The following is a 15,328-nucleotide window of genomic DNA, read 5'->3' as shown; positions in this document are numbered from 1 at the left end:
CTGAGCGAGTTCCGGCGTTTCCGCCTAGTCAGCCGGCCCCACCACGCCGCATCCCATGAAGACCCTTTCTCCCAGGGATTCTCGAAGGGCTCTCTAGGTTATTCAACCTCATGAGGCCCAACCAGAGGTGCAACGTTCTATGTGACTATGTAGCGCCAGACTGAATTCAGACTGTGACTAGTTTCCTTCTCGTCACGATGGACTCAATGAATTTCGCTGCTAAGTCGTATTTACTAATCCTCAAGAATAACGGCTGTCTCGTAGTTGAGCGAAAATGACGTGAAAGATTGATAAGGAGTCCCTCTATAGACAACTACTTCAGTCTGTATTTACCATGGGAGGTTTAGCTTACCTCAGACGAGGCGATAATAGGGAAGCAGGAAACTAGATGTGGTTAGCTAGTGCGGTAGCTGGCAACCTGGCCGGTTAATCATTAGGGAACAATGGATGGTCGTATATAGTTAATGATGGTCCTATACCTGGCCAGGTTCAGAATAAGACCGATCGTGGCTATGTATGCCTCCAGGCCAGAAGTTCTATTCTAGGTCGTCCGTATAATGGAGCAGCAACTATCCTTACAGGGATGCTTGAACCGTGAGTGGAACCCAACTGTGTCTAATGACTAAGCGGCGTATGACCTTGTCGCCGCGCATGCCAGACCTTTTGTATGTACAAAGCAGACCATACTGAACAAGGGGCCGCCTAACTTATCTCCGTTGCCTAGTGCGGGGAAACTGGAATGGAAAGTTCCGTGGGTAGCGCGTTATTACCAGCATGCTGCCGATGCACCCCCTTTGACGTTACATGCAGAAGAGCTTCGGCGTCCGGTCCACCTGAAAATTGGCCCATAATACGCGGCGTTGGTAAGCCCCGAAGAAAATATGATGTCCAGGCATCCATTTCCGTGTGTGGGCTGGACCGTCAGTCTTGGGTCGCATAGGAAGGGAGGTTAAAGGTTTGATGGGTTGTCCATCCACAAGGAAGCTAATTGAGCACGGGAGTCCTTCGCAGTATTGTAGTTACTCTCAACACTTAACCTATATAAAACCTTCGTGGAACATTCTATGTATCACGGCTTCAGCTCATGGTAATCTCGCTTCCAAGAGCTAATTCACGTCGTCTCTTACAACGACCTTCATAATGTCGCCCCGAGTAGGCTATCGCGCCCGGATCCTCGGCGTCATAGCATCGCTTACCTGCTATCGTGCCTTGGCAAGCCCTTTTCCGGCCAATAGTACCGTTTCTCCCCCGTTTCAAGTACTGGGAGACAAGCCAGAGATGCCTTACGATCCAAATACCATCTCACAGTGTAGTTGGTGGTATGATAATGATGGCTCTGTAACTTGCACTAATTTGTTACGGAACTGGGGAGTCCCTGTGGAGGATTTCATATTTTGGGTCAGTTTGCTAAGGATCTATCTCAATTCATATTATCCAGGTTTACGAAATACTAACGATAAACTAGAACCCTTCTCTCACTGCTGGTTGTGGCAACTTCCTCGTCGGGCGCGCCTACTGTATTGAAGCGCCTATCTCTGCTCCCCGGCGCCATCTACAGCCAGAAGACCACATCTACCACGTCCACCACGGCCACGCCTACCACGCCTCGCACTTCAACCACAAAGACCACATCCGCTCCCACAGTGCCTACTAATGGCATCGAGACGCCCCAGCCTACTCAGCCTGACATTGCCACTAACTGCGACCGGTTCTACTTTGTCAAGGCTGGCGACACGTGCGCAGGTATCGCGAGTCAGCACGGCATCACCGTGGCCCAGTTCACCAGCTGGAACAGGGCCGTCGGGTCCGCCTGCAGTGGGCTCTGGGCCAATGCATACGCCTGCGTCCGCACCATCGGCCTCCCCACGACCACGACGAGGCCGACGTCGACCACTACCACGACTACCGGCAATGGCATCGCCACGCCTACCCCGACTCAGCCGGGCATGACGCCCAATTGTGACCGCTTCTACCTGGTCAAATCTGGCGATACCTGCGCCTCCATCGGCGCCCAGCACGGCATCCGCCCCTCGCGCCTGAGAGATTGGCACATGTCAGTAGGCGAGACGTGTAACGGGCTGTGGGCCAACGCCTACGTCTGTGTGCGTACCATCGGCTTCCAGCCCCAAAGCTCGCATACGTGCAGTTCATCCACGACCGACAAGACCTGGGGCGATAACAAAGATGCAGCGCTTGCTGCGGCAGTGCGGTGGTGTAGCGGCAGCGGAGGCAGCGGCTCGTACGGCCTCGCGGCAGCAAAGACAGGCTGCTATAATGCGGCTCTAGGCGTCAACAGGTTTGACTTCCGGATCAGCAATAACTACGGCAGCCCAGCGACGCTATCTAGCGCTAAATGCACAGAGCTTGCGCAGTATCTGGTCAACCGCTGCGAAAGGGGTGGGAGCGGCAGACAGGAGGGCTGGGACTTTTGGTAAGTATTGACCTTAGGGAGCCTTTTCGACTAGTTAACTATTACACGTATGTTATGGAGTGCTAATTATAGCAACAGGGCCTCTGTTCGCGCTGGACGATGCTGAAGCATGGCCGTAGCGCTGTGGTTATTCTCCCTGGAAGAAGTCTATAGACGGCACATGACAGGCTTTCATTCATGCTGCGCAGTAAAAGGCCTTGTGCAACTTCTTCCCTGGTAGCTTTTCGGGCGGTGGGCGAACGTTCCATTTGATCCAGCCAGGTTGCGCAAAGAAGAGGGGGTTCCTCTGAGAATGCTCAAACGGTGCCAGTCGGTGATTTCGATTAACCGTGGATAACAGTTACACGGGTAAAACTTGTCAAGCGCTTCTACGAATGTGACGGACTTCGGCTCAACCGTTAGGCGAGGCAGGCAAACGGCTCTGCAGTCTTTCCATAGCTAAACGCAGCCAAGAGACGTGATTGCTTATCCAGCTAATGCCTGTACCACCTGGGCCCAGTCCTGGTTACCATATGCACCAGGAACACTATCGCCGTCAAATAGGCTCGCCAAAACTACGCGATCGGACTGCTCCCCTTCCCAGGGCTGCCGACCATGCTGCGCAATGATGTTGTCATAGACAAGCACGTCGCCCTGCTGCCACTTGTGCAGCACACGAATTTCGTCGGTGATGTTAGCTAGGTGTTCGAGATACTTGTCCGGGATGGGCGTGCCGTCGCCGTACAGCTGCTGCGTCGCGTTCTTGCGAGCGGTGGCTGTAGGGCTGTTGAGCTTGTTGTTCTTGTAATAGGCCGCGAGCCCTGTAAACAAAGTGGGCAGGCCCGTCTCCGGCTGGGTACGGATGGCCGGGAGCCGATGTGTCAAGACAATGCCCTCGTCGGTCCATTCCCAGGTGGTGTGTTCGCCGCGGCCATAGCGACGAATCTGCGCCTCGATCTTGGCGCGCCGCGTGACCTCATCGTCGCCGTCTTCAATCTCCTTCCCAAAGGCTTGGCGAAGCGTCGAGCCGCCCTCATACTGTTTGTCGAACTTATAGGTGACGCGGCTCAGGATGCCCTTGGCAGCGAGCTCCGAGACGAATGCGGGAATTTCTTGTTGGGCACGGTGAAACAGCTCCAACGAGGATGAAATGGGCGACTCGCCGCCGGTGACAGGGGCCTGGTGGCCATAGAAGAATATGTATTCAGGCGCATGGGGGACCTGTGGCGACTCGTTGTGGCTGTAGATGAGCATCTCCTTGGGCGCTTCGTTGGCCGGAGCTACATTGGGCGCTAAGAGCGGGCGATTCACCACGATTCCAATGATCTCGTGCGGCTTGAAGCCAAAAGCGTGAGCAAACCTGCTGAAATCCTCAGCATTGCGTATGGGCAAGCCGCGGAACAGCACCGTCCCATGCAACGCCAGCTTCCGGGTCAAGATACCGTCTTGGGCTTGTAGGGCCTTGATAGTCTCAATGGCCTTGTCCAGGCTGAGGTCCTCGCTACTTGATAGTAGTGGGCGCAGCGCCAGCGGACTCACAATTCCTTCGGGGTGTGGCTGACCCAATACCCTCTGGTTCCCGTTGGGAAGACTGAATTCTTCGAATAGTACCGGCACTGGGGCTGGCTGATGGATTGCGAACAGCGCCGAAGGCAGATGGTCTACTGAAGTCGCCATTTTGTATCTTTGTCGGAGCAGTGGATATAGGCAGCCCTGAACAACCTGCAAGGCAAGAGTTGTCTCTTCTGGAAGCAGAGCATATCTTGCAGTCGTGCTTTCCCAAAGATATCCGTGTTTCATTCCTAGTATAATAGAACTAATGCAATATTGATTCACATGTTGGGTGGAGACGTTGTTCTGGATCACGCCATCGCGGGGTTGAGGATGCTCATGCGGCAAGGACCAATAACGATCAGCAGCCATATCGGTCCGGTATTCCGGGATTTCCCAGGCATGAGGCAAAGCATGATGATGTGCTCTGCGTTCATAGACATTGGTCAGTTCAACAGGGTTTGGCCATGTGCCCCGAAATCGGCGGGTCGAACTTGAGTAGGAGCGATAACGACAGCTTGTGTCATTTCCTTCCGCGTTTGCGTAATGACTGCATACGTGAATGATTTTATGAGTTCATGAAGCAACAGTAGTCCCGACCACGCGCTCAGCCGCCGGAATTCGACCGCTAATTACAGTTATCGACATTTCCACCTCCTGCGAATCCAAGCTACCATTTTCAGGACTACGACAGATGGCTGCGGTACAGGAAAAGGTCTCCCAAGGCGGACTTGATGAGGACGCTGAGGTAGGCTTGGGCCACCACAATTCCATGGGTGCCCTTTCTCCTACCTCCAAAGTCAAGCTTTTCTACCGGACCACGCTGTTTCAGATTCTGGTCGTCAGCTTATGTGCATTCTGTGCGCCCGGTGTCTGGTCCGCCATGAATGGCTTGGGGGTTGGGGGCAGCCAGTCTCCAAATCTCGTCAATGCCGCCAATGCGCTCCTCTACGCATTCATGACGGTAACTTGTTTTCTGGGGCCTTGGCTTACCAACTTGATTGGTTTCCGGTGGACGCTTGCTCTAGGTGCTGTAGGCTACCCTCTGTACGCCGCTGGTCTGTATCTGAATAATCGCTGGGGTATTACATGGCTAGTAGTAAGTGGCAAGGCCCTACCCGTTTGCTGGTTCAAGCCTAGCCACTCACCCACCTCATGGTTAACGCGCGTCACAGTATCTGGGCTCAACCACCTGTGGAATCTCGGCTGGTTTCTTCTGGAGTGTGGAAGGGGCTATCGCCACGGGTTATCCGGAACAACACAAGCGTGGTAGGTACATTGCGACGTGGTTCACCGGTCGCAACCTGGGCAACGTCATCTCAGGCTCCATCTCGCTTGCGCTCAACGTCAATATTGCACAAAAGGGCCAGGTTTCCTACCAGACGTACCTGGGATTTATCGCGATACAGTGCCTGGGCTTCTTTTTTGGCCTGCTTCTATCCAATCCAGAGAAGGTCCAACGCGATGATGGTACACATATCGAGGCCCCACGAGGTATCAATTGGGGTGTTGAGCTTTCAGAGATGTGGAGACTGGCTCGGAGCCGTTCCATTCTACTGCTTGTGCCACTCTTCTGGTATTACGGGTGGATTCAAGCATATCCGGGGACGTACCTTGCTACCTACTTCACCGTACGATCTAGAGCGCTGGCCAGCCTCATGACTGCCGTGGTCGGCACATTGGCTACCTGGGTGGGCGGCTCGTTAGTGGACCTGCCGTGGCACAAGAGTCGGCAGGTCCGGGCTGTCGCTACGTTCAGTCTCATCGTCGCGGTCAACAGCGCCACCTGGATATGGGCCGTTATAATCCAGAACGAGTTTCGTCACACCAACCCAACACTCGATTACGCAGATCAGACTACCTTCGGCCGTGGCTTCGGCGTCTACATGCTTGAGCGTGTCAGCCTAGGTCTGGTGGAGAACTATATTTACTGGTGCATCGGCAATCTGTCAGACTCTCCTGGGCATCAGATTAGGTACAGCTCATTGCTCCGCGGCATCGAGACAGCGGGTGTGGCCGTTGGCTTTGGGGTACAAGCAGTTCCGACTGCCCTCATCGCCACAGCAAGCATCAATTGCGGGCTTTGGTTCATTGCTCTACCATTCAGCTACTACGCAACGCTTCAAGTCGTGCGCAAGTTTCACGAGCAAGATGTTAAGAAATAGCTGTTCATATTACACTAGACATCTTCTCCGAGCTTTTGTCTTTCCGCCTCCAAGCGGTAATTGTCGCGAGGCAAGTCAGACTTGAGCCATGTATCCCTCTCCACCAACTATTACTCTTGACCGTGCAAGCCCCATGCAGTGATGGAGAACCGGAATCCCTAAGCTGAAAGCAGAATTGACCGATCTCGCGATGCAACGGCAGTCTGCGGATATTGGATGGCACACTGAGATTGTGGCGTCCTTCAGTGCAACCGCAGGTTAAATCCCTGCCAGTGTCTCAAGGTTCGGTCCTTGATCGTCGGAGCCCTCGTGGGACAGGAGCAAGTGCCTGCTGGCGAAGCATGCAACCGTCTGCTCTTCTGCGTGTCACATCACAAAGCCTGGATTCCGTGGTCGAAAGCGTGCGGGATAGGGAGATATCCGATCCATGCGCTAAGACGTATCGCCTCGTCCACCCAACCTTGGCGACCGACCTGTACGTTATCGGAGGCCCTTCGGCGTGCTAGCATCCGCTCATCGCTGTGATGGGCGGGGAGCCATCCCGTAAGCGCTCGTGGTCTTAAATATTCTAGGCAGATCGAACGGCGTGAAGAGAGTGAGCAGATTCTCGTCTTCACTGTCAAGTCATATAAACGTCCAGTAAGGTTGTGAAGATCGACTCAGCGGTCGATACTCCACTCAAACTTCTCCTTCCATGGCGGACATATCTTATGCACAGTCCAACCCCTGGGGGCGTCCCATGCCAGCGGCATCTCTGGACGAGATTTTTGGGCATGGTCCCTAGCCGGGAGCCAAGAGTGCTGTCCCTGCATGAATGTATTCACCCATTCCGCGAAGTCTGGCCCATGGTCAATCTCGTCGCCAGGATCTCCAAAGTCGCGGTTGAGCTTTTCCCACACCCGCGCCCGTTCAGTTTCGAGGTCGCGCAGCATAGCTGCAGTGCCTACGTGCACAAACTTGACCTCAGGGAACCACTCAGGTTCCTCGGGCTCCGTGAACCACCCGGGCTCCTCGAACCCTGGGGACTCACCGTCCTCGCCCACGGAGGCAAACCAATCCTCCCTGAATATCAACTCGGCTCCAATCCGCAATTGATGGCCGCGAAGTTCGAAGAAATCGCGCCGTGTGCCATTCCCATTTCCCCCGATATTGGACGCGTCACCAGGGCCGCGTTCTCTGGCGGTCTTGTGCATGTACATCGCAGCTATCCCGACTGCACTCCCACCGTCGCGACCAGCGCCGCCATCCTTATACATGATTCGGGAGAAGGAGTCGACTTCTTGCATCGCTATCGCGAACCACGGCTCAGCTTCCCGAGCGAGACGGTGTTTCTGGATGTCTTGCATGCAGGGCCCGTCACTGTGGTGTGTCCTGGCTACTTCATCCTTGGCTCCATCTTCATTGCCCTGTTTTTGCAGCTCCTTATCTGAGGCGCAAGCGGCACAACCACCTAGCAGGGCCCACTCTGCGAGAAACAACTCTTTCAGAGCCGGGAACAGCGGCTGCCAATTTTCCAGTGTGCTCCCGTCGAGGAAGAGCGCGAAATGAGCGCCGCCCCATTCAGGTAAAGTCATGGCCAGGCTGCAGTGTGGGAGCATGATGCGTGTCACCCGACGCAGATCAGAGGGGAGGAAGGGCGCGAGATCCCATGGCTGGGAATAGCCAATGCGATTCGGGATTGTACGACCATTGCTGGTCTCCGACTCGTTGGCTTTTGATTCGTGGCTCTCTCGATAAGGAGGCAGGTTTGCGTCGTCTTCGTTGTCGTAGTCGTAAGTTGCGTGGCCGATGTAGAGGGTGTCGTGGCGGAAGTTGAACCAAGTCATGCCTGGGATGACGCCTCCGTCGCGGACACCATTGGCAGCTTGCCCAACGTGTCTTCTCGCGGGTGTCCCAAAGGTCAACTCATACCCTGCCTCTCTCATCGTATTCCTTGATTCGACACAAACATGCAGCAGGGCTGGGATCGGCGCCCGACTGAAGAGCTGCGACTCTCTCTGGAACTGCCATGCCGAGTCTGCTGACTCCCACAGCCAGTGCAACGGCAGCTCGGGGAGTTCCGGGGTTGGTTTCCAAGGGCGGAGCGGTAGCGGCAGCTCATAGTCGTCCTCGTCGCTGTCGCTGCCGCTGCCGCTGCCTCTGTCGGAGGCTGCAGTACGTTTGTCGAGGTCCATGTTCTCGGCTCGAGCTGTCAGAAGCCCAAGCTTCCTTGCCCAACCCCGCGTCTTGCGCTGTCCGACTTCCAGAATCCTGTCGTCATCTGTGGGTTCGACTTGCTCATGCTGCTGCCTCATGCGCTCAACCGTATTCTCCTTCCACAATGGAGCAAAGGCTGCAACGGAAGGGTGGATACCGATTTCGTGCCAATGCTCGAGATAGTGCGCGTCGAAATGACGGCGCGCGGCATGATAAGATTGGAATGGCAGAAAACGCTCTTGGACGTGCACGATACGCCGATATGTTGCGAGCAGATAGATCTTGTGGCGGATTTCGTAGGGGAGGCCCAGAAAAGGGTGGAATGTGGACGTGGTGATGGCTGGTTCGCCACTTGTGGACGCCGGGCTGACAGAAGCCATCGTGGCTACGTGGAACGACTGTTATGGAGTGCAGTATGCGTAATTGAGGGAGGAGAGAGCGTAGACTTGTCATCACATGGCAGGTGATGATGAGGCTGGAAGAGGTGTCTGACAGCTACCGACGCCGACGTCACGGTCGCAGTCAGTTGAACATCATTGGTTGGCTATGGCAGGGGTTTGTGCCTACCAGCTTCCTGTCATCAAAGCCGGTGGTTGTCGAGTCGACCTTCTGGTGGTTCGTCCTGGTGATGTGCTGCTGCCAGAAGGTGCTGTCACAAATGCGAATGTTTGACACTTGCGTTGCCCGCAGCGTCGTGTTCCACCGGTAGTAGAGCAATTGGCGGATGCCAGGGTCCTCATACTGCCTGAGGCCAGCTTTCCGGTCTTCCAGAGCACCAAAGGAGGGCTTCATACGTCACGGGTACCCCTGGTGGATTATCATGGGGGCCACGCCGATCATCATGAATCACCAAGTAAGTACAGGAACTTGCCAGCAGGTGGGAAATGGAATCAATCTCAGAGAGCAAAACAAAGGAGTGTGGCGGCCTCCAGGAGTCGAAAAGCGCAAGCCCGGAACATGCGAGGCCACATTGCAATCATGAGAATCAAGATAAACTGCGGATCGGAGACTTCAGCGAACGGGTGGGGTTTCAGTTCAGCCCCACTTGGCACGACCTTTTTTTGAGAAAAATCGCCAGGGACTTCAACTTCGATGTCCAGCATGGGGGTCCGGCCGCCAGATCAGCACTTCAAGATGTCAACACGCGACCCAAATCCCGTGAACTACACCTGCACGTGCCCATGCAGCAAAGCAGCAGCTGAAGCGGGCGCCGTCCTGCTCTTTTACCGGTACTTCTCCGCACCCCCTGCCCTCCCTTTCGACATCACGCCCGCCCGCCTTCAAGAACTACAGAGCTTCCACCAGACCCTGGTCACAGATCTACAACTGGGTTGCAAGATCAGGCTGTCCACTGAAGGCTTCAACATCACCATTGGCGGCACAAAGGAGGGCATCGAGTCTTATATCGCAGCCTGCATCCCGCACTGGTCATTCGCCTCGCTGCCGCTGTCAACGCCGCAAGATGTAGATGCCTTCTTCAAGCCCTCTCGAGGGTGCGCGTGCGTCTTCGCAGGTAAGCAAGACGTCCTGATCAAGGCGGAGATCACGCCCCTCGGAGTGACGAATTGGCTACCGAAGGACTGGGATGTCGTCAAGGAGCTCAGCCCGCCGGAATGGCACCGGCGTGTCGCCAAAGAGGAGAACATCACCATGGTGGATGTAAGAAACCATTACGAGTCGAGACTGGGATACTTTGTCGGCAAGAGCGGGCAACCGGCTATCCGGCCTGCCGTGCGGCGGTTCGGGCAGTGGCCTGCCTATGTCAAGATGGCTGTCAATGACAGGGTGTTTGGGAGTCGTATCGCGGACGCACAAGCGGTGGCGACAACGACGACGACGGAGCAACAGAGCGTGTTCACATATTGTACGGGAGGAATCCGGTGCGAGAAGGGCGCACGGTGGCTTGCGGAGGAAATGAATAGGACTGCGAACCCGGAACACCCGGCAGCGGATGTTTACACGCTGCGAGGCGGGATAGCGGCATATCTGACATGGATGGAGGCCGAGATCGCCGCTGGGCGAATGCGGCCTTCAGATTCGTTGTACAGAGGGAGAAACTTTGTGTTTGATGCTAGGGGGTCTCTGGGTCTGGACGGCAGCGAGAAGGTGGCAGCGTGTGTCGAGTGCGCCAAGCCGGGGGATGGGATCAGGAAATGCACCAGTGCAGGGTGCTACCTGGTGCTTGTGGTCTGTGACGACTGCTCAGATGTGCGTTGTTGCACTGACTGTCGCGACATGGATGCCGCGAGGGCCGCGCCGCCAAGGCGGATGTGTGATTGTGAGAAAGCTAGGGAGACGAGTCTTTGGGGGAAACAAGCAAAGGTCAAATAGAGACATTTCTCAAGCTCAACCGGAGACGTCGCTAAAGGCTTGCTTGTTCCACGTGTCAATTGTCGACAGATTCAGCTATGAGTGGATCAGCCCTTGTTATCTGCAAGAGTTGCATCTCCAATCCCTACGCTCCAGGCCCAGTACTTGAACGTGATTTTAAGCTTTCGGCGCGAGGACGCACCCAAGAAAAATGGTGTTACGACGAAAAGGGTGGCGCAGCTGGGAGACTGCCTGCAAGCACCAACGCTGCGCCGAATGGCCCGTGCGTAGACGATGCCTGCGGCCATCATGACAAATTCTGGTGGAGCCACCCCATTGGCTGGAAATTGAAGAATTCCAAATACGAAAGCCGCCAGTAGGAGTCAAACCAAGACCGCCCTATCAGCTCCGCACTCGACTTTTACAAATAGTCACTTGCGAACCCTGCTAAATGGGCTGTGTCACGGAGTGCAGTTTGACTTAGCGGCATGCGAATCTATCATTACGGTGGAATACCACACCCTCTCGAAGCAAACACGCTCGTCACCCGGCCCGTGGCTTGTACGGCAGTGCTGACAATGAGTGACTCGGGGTCATTCAAGATACAGCGCCAACGAGGCAGTGCAAATGGGTTGGAATCGCGTTGACAACTATAAAAGCCCCCATCATGGCACTCACAATCAGGATTCGCCACTACCACTACCACTACCATCAACAATAACAGCAACAAACACTTAATAACAGCACAACACAATACAACACAGCAACATATACTACATCCAACCTTGGTCACCAGTCATCCAACCGCGTACTTGAGTCTGTAAAGCATTCAGTACTCGGCATCGCATCCAGGTCTACATAGATAGAACCTGCCACAAACTCCTTCCACCTTCATCATTCACACCACTGCGCCAACAACAAACACCAAATGGCTGCCATCGTCATCGGTGCCATCGCCCTCATCTACATTGGCAGCAAGGAAGTTTACGATCGCCGCCAAGAAAAGAAGCAAGCCAAGGCCCTCCAGCTCGCTCTCGAGGTGCCTCCTCTATACTCTGCCGAAGACCCCGAAGCCAACAAGAAGATTATGGCTGAGCAGGAGCGCCTGGCCAACAAGAGCCACCGGGGCCTCAAGGCCAAGGCCAAGGGCCTACTACCGCACCACGGCCACAAGCAGCACAAGATGAGCAGTCACGGTATCGTGGCTGACGCCCCGCCTCAGTATGCCATGACTGCTTAGGCATCCAGTGATGAATATAGGCTTGGGTCGAGGAGGAGAATGGGAATGGGGAACTGATACCCGTACGATTAGACATTGGCGGCATTGGGGTTCGAGAGCTGACTTTGGTGTATTGTATTTTCATTTGTTGTCATTCATATGCGGATCAGCTTCGCGGGCTTACTGTACATATATCCTACTTTGCATATCATATTCGCTGCATTTAGAGAAGAGAAACAACTTGTAGTCATAAAGGTCATGGCAAACAGGTGTAATTATTGCAAGACGGTGCAGTGTGATAAGTTGGTACTTCACCTAGAGAGCATCATAAAGAAGCCTGGTAAATACTGCCCTACTTATTGACTGGTCGAACAGGTCGACGCTGTTGACGAGAGACGTAGAGCCGAGGACACCCGGCGGGACACCACTGGCTGGCGGCGTTGCTGCTCTAATTCTTAGCGGCGTCAGCGACAGTAGTGTCGTTGGGGTTGGTGGCGCCGTGATAAGCACGGTTGGAGGGATCGACGGCAGCGAGGTCTCCTGACGGTTTCGGGTCAGAGATGGAGGACAAGACCAGGTACCTTTTTTGCTTCAATGAAAGCCGTCGATCCAGCTCGAGAATCGACTCCTGTTTTGTTCCATCGATATAGACCTGGTCCGGGGCCCCGCAATGAAGTTGGACCGCCGGGCGGACTCGATTCCGGCACTAGGCTTCTTTCGGTTGCATGCAGGCATGACACGTGCCGTCGGCGCAACCCGGCCAAGCGGGGGCACAATGACGCTGTCAAAGACGGGTCTACAGAGTTGCTAAAGGCTATTCGCGATATGCAGGACTGAAGGCCTGCAATGTATAAATAAACCGGGCGTGGCCTCCTGGTTACGGCTCTGTTTTGCGAACATGAACAGCAGATCAACTAGTCGAAGACGGTGATAACAGAGCGAGGAACAGACCTTGGTCTTCCCGTACACCTGCTCAGTTCACTGCAGAAATCCAAAAGTCCTGCAGCTCAAAAGCGAAACGTCCAGCACAAACTCTCGCGGATTGGGCAGATTCAGACACCAGCGATTACTTATCAAGACTCCGACATGGTTCGAATCGAGAACTCCGTCTTCATTGCCGCGCCGGCCTCCACGGTGTGGGCGATTATCACCGACTTCGCCTCGTACGGTGAATGGAATAGCTTCATCACGGCTGTTGCATCACCGGTTCCCCTGTCCGAAACCACCGTCGGCACACCCACAACCATCACCGTCGCGCCCACGCAGCCGGGCGGCAAGCCGGCACAGTACCACAACACCATCTCCGTGTTCAACCCGGGCCGGGAGATGCGGTGGTGGGGCACCATGGTCCACTCGGCCATCTTCCGGGCCGAGCACTGGTGCACACTCGAGGAGACTACCGTCGATGGGGTCAAGGGCACCAAGTTCACCCAGGGCGAGAAGTTCACCGGGTGCTTGCCTCCTCTCGCGAACGCACTCTCCAGCGCATTCAAGGATTTGGAACAGGGCCATCTGCGTATGAACGCAGAGCTGAAGCGGTATGCCGAGGGAAAGTGATTTGAGGCACACTCGTCGCTAGGATACTTTGCTAATACATTGGGTTTTAATATCGTTAATTTTGTGACTGGCGAAGATGAGATTGTTATAGAGCGCGGGAGGGGTTCTATCTAAGCAATAACAGTTTAAAAATCCCTGAGCATTTTTTAACTTTATTTCCATCGCCATTTCCGATGGCTTGAATGATTTTTCCATAGCCGTATTACCATCATCGTCAAGCTCTTTGTGATGATTAAGCGGGTGCGACATACGAAATAAGTGGACCCTCGCGAGCTGCAAGTCAGCGCCCTGCGTCAGGCCGAGGGTGGGATTTGTCAGCTGCGCTCGACCAAAGCCCGTGACGGCATGCCTTAGCTCAAGAGCAGAGCTGGTCCTCACTCGGTGCAAAATAATGCCATGTGCAAAGCCGCCTTACGCACCACTGCATCAAGCACTGGATGACTACTTATCACACCAGCCCCTGGCGATCTCGCAGCGGACTACCAATCCCCGGCCCCACTACTTGTCTCTGTACTGCGCCCTAGGTTCGCAGGACCATGTCGATCCGCCGGAGATCATGTGACACCTGCTTTGCCGGCAGGCGGAAGTGCGACCTGGCCTTTCCCACATGCGGCCGGTGCCAGCGCACGCACAAGGCCTGTCAGTATGCGTACCCACCGCAGACGCCCGCACCGAGCGGCCCCGGCTCCTCGGAGCCCGCACCCGGGACCCCGTCCTTCATCGGCCCGGTCGTAGATGTGGACTTCCTCATGCCCCTGGAGACCTCCGCAGCCGCCCCGGGGAACAGCATGGCAGAGGTGACACAGATGGAGACTTGGTCACAGTCTCCCGAGTTCTGGTGGGAGCAGGACCCATCCACGACCGCAATGCTCGAGCCGTGGATGCCAACAAGCATACCCAAGACCCTGGGCATCCTGGGCGAGATGCAGCCGCTCGTCTACGACACCATCGACTCCCCCTGGGTGCTCTCGCAGTACCGCGAGTACCCCCGCATGCTGGCCGAGGAGGCCGCCACACCCTTCATCCACCAGGATCTCTACAACCAGTACCTGCCCCAGGCCATGCAGGCCGCCTTTGGGGTCTGTGCCGGCAGCACGCGCATGAACGAGCGGAGCCGGTCCATGCTCTTCCGCACGCTTGATGCCGAGTTTGCCAAGCTGCAGAACATCGCACCCACCGAGACCACGTTGCTGGACGACCTGGCGAGCCTGCAGGCCGTGTTGCTGTACCAGAGCATCCGGATCTTCAAGGGCGATCTGCAGCAGCGCATAGCGGCCGAACAGCAGGCACACCTTGTCGAGGCTCTCGCACTTCGCCTACTGCGGCGTGCAGACATTGAGCTTTCCCGCAAGAACAGGACCATCACTGACAACGACAGTGATAATAGCAGTGACAAAACCTGGGAATCTTGGATCGTCGCCGAGAGCGTGCGCCGCACCGTCTTCATCGTCCTGAAGCTCTACGTCATCTTCTTCCAGTTCAGAACAGGCGGCTTGTGCTACCAATCCAAATCGAGCATGTGGCTCGTCCCTCTCTCGGCGCGCCCAGGCATCTGGAATGCGGGGAGGGACGTATTCGCGATGATGCCGCCCGAGGTGGTGGACGAGACGGTCCAGCTGAAGGAGGTCCGGAATGTTTGGGACAAGGAGCCCGGGATGAACGATCGGACGGACGGGTTTGAGAGGCTGGTGCTCGTTGGGTGTACCGAGACCCTGAGGGCCCCGTGGAAGGAGATTGGAGAGGTGTGATTATGCTGACTTGGTATTCGACCAACTACATATTTGAGCATTCACATTCATGACCTTACGCTACGTTATTCTTATCTCACCTAGCCGAGGATCGCTGTGTGCGTGTCCATGCCAGCCAAAAACAAAATCAAAAACAAGAACAAAAAAAAGCACATACTATCTGTCATTCAAA

At 55.3% G+C, this 15,328-nt stretch overlaps 7 protein-coding genes across 7 annotated transcripts; 5 read left to right on the top strand and 2 right to left on the bottom strand.

The window, feature by feature from the left end:
- Positions 1–1,910: 1,910 nt before the first annotated feature.
- On the top strand, positions 1,911–2,435 carry B0I36DRAFT_245050 (uncharacterized protein; the record flags this gene model as incomplete). The annotated part of the gene is made up of 1 exon (XM_046150118.1): positions 1,911–2,435. A coding segment is annotated over one exon (525 nt), but the record flags the coding sequence as incomplete, so codon positions are not given.
- A 461-nt stretch (positions 2,436–2,896) lies between these two features.
- On the bottom strand, positions 2,897–4,087 carry B0I36DRAFT_364385 (uncharacterized protein; the record flags this gene model as incomplete). Its single annotated transcript, XM_046158952.1, has 1 exon — positions 2,897–4,087. One exon carries the CDS (start codon positions 4,085–4,087, stop codon positions 2,897–2,899), a length of 1,191 nt encoding a protein of 396 aa, XP_046012205.1.
- Positions 4,088–4,733: 646 nt separating this feature from the next.
- Positions 4,734–6,126, top strand: B0I36DRAFT_375183 (major facilitator superfamily domain-containing protein; the record flags this gene model as incomplete). The annotated part of the gene is made up of 2 exons (XM_046160340.1): positions 4,734–5,060; positions 5,137–6,126. The coding sequence occupies 2 exons, from the start codon at positions 4,734–4,736 to the stop codon at positions 6,124–6,126; spliced, it is 1,317 nt and encodes a 438-aa protein (XP_046012204.1).
- Positions 6,127–6,785: 659 nt separating this feature from the next.
- Positions 6,786–9,114, bottom strand: B0I36DRAFT_364383 (uncharacterized protein; the record flags this gene model as incomplete). The annotated part of the gene is made up of 2 exons (XM_046158951.1): positions 6,786–8,720; positions 8,890–9,114. 2 exons carry the CDS (start codon positions 9,112–9,114, stop codon positions 6,786–6,788), a joined length of 2,160 nt encoding a protein of 719 aa, XP_046012203.1.
- A 299-nt stretch (positions 9,115–9,413) lies between these two features.
- On the top strand, positions 9,414–10,678 carry B0I36DRAFT_326504 (uncharacterized protein; the record flags this gene model as incomplete). The annotated part of the gene is made up of 1 exon (XM_046154352.1): positions 9,414–10,678. A coding segment is annotated over one exon (1,240 nt), but the record flags the coding sequence as incomplete, so codon positions are not given.
- A 2,000-nt stretch (positions 10,679–12,678) lies between these two features.
- B0I36DRAFT_326501 (uncharacterized protein) lies at positions 12,679–13,609 on the top strand. Its single transcript, XM_046154351.1, has one exon. It carries the CDS (start codon positions 12,938–12,940, stop codon positions 13,406–13,408), a length of 471 nt encoding a protein of 156 aa, XP_046012201.1. The 5' UTR covers positions 12,679–12,937; the 3' UTR covers positions 13,409–13,609.
- A 197-nt stretch (positions 13,610–13,806) lies between these two features.
- Positions 13,807–15,321, top strand: B0I36DRAFT_326500 (uncharacterized protein). The gene has a single exon (XM_046154350.1). It carries the CDS (start codon positions 13,945–13,947, stop codon positions 15,154–15,156), a length of 1,212 nt encoding a protein of 403 aa, XP_046012200.1. The 5' UTR covers positions 13,807–13,944; the 3' UTR covers positions 15,157–15,321.
- Positions 15,322–15,328: the final 7 nt, after the last annotated feature.

Source organism: Microdochium trichocladiopsis (genome assembly GCF_020744255.1).
Source record: "Microdochium trichocladiopsis strain MPI-CAGE-CH-0230 chromosome Unknown B0I36scaffold_6, whole genome shotgun sequence".
Taxonomy (NCBI): domain Eukaryota; kingdom Fungi; phylum Ascomycota; class Sordariomycetes; order Xylariales; family Microdochiaceae; genus Microdochium; species Microdochium trichocladiopsis.
Note: the sequence above shows the minus strand (reverse complement) of the source record. Positions and strands in the feature narration are given on the sequence as shown.

Bases quoted from the DNA above. Each gene is read 5' to 3' on its own strand.
- B0I36DRAFT_326500 (XM_046154350.1), top strand. From the start codon at position 13,945: ATGTCGATCCGCCGGAGATCATGTGACACCTGCTTTGCCGGCAGGCGG.
- B0I36DRAFT_326501 (XM_046154351.1), top strand. From the start codon at position 12,938: ATGGTTCGAATCGAGAACTCCGTCTTCATTGCCGCGCCGGCCTCCACG.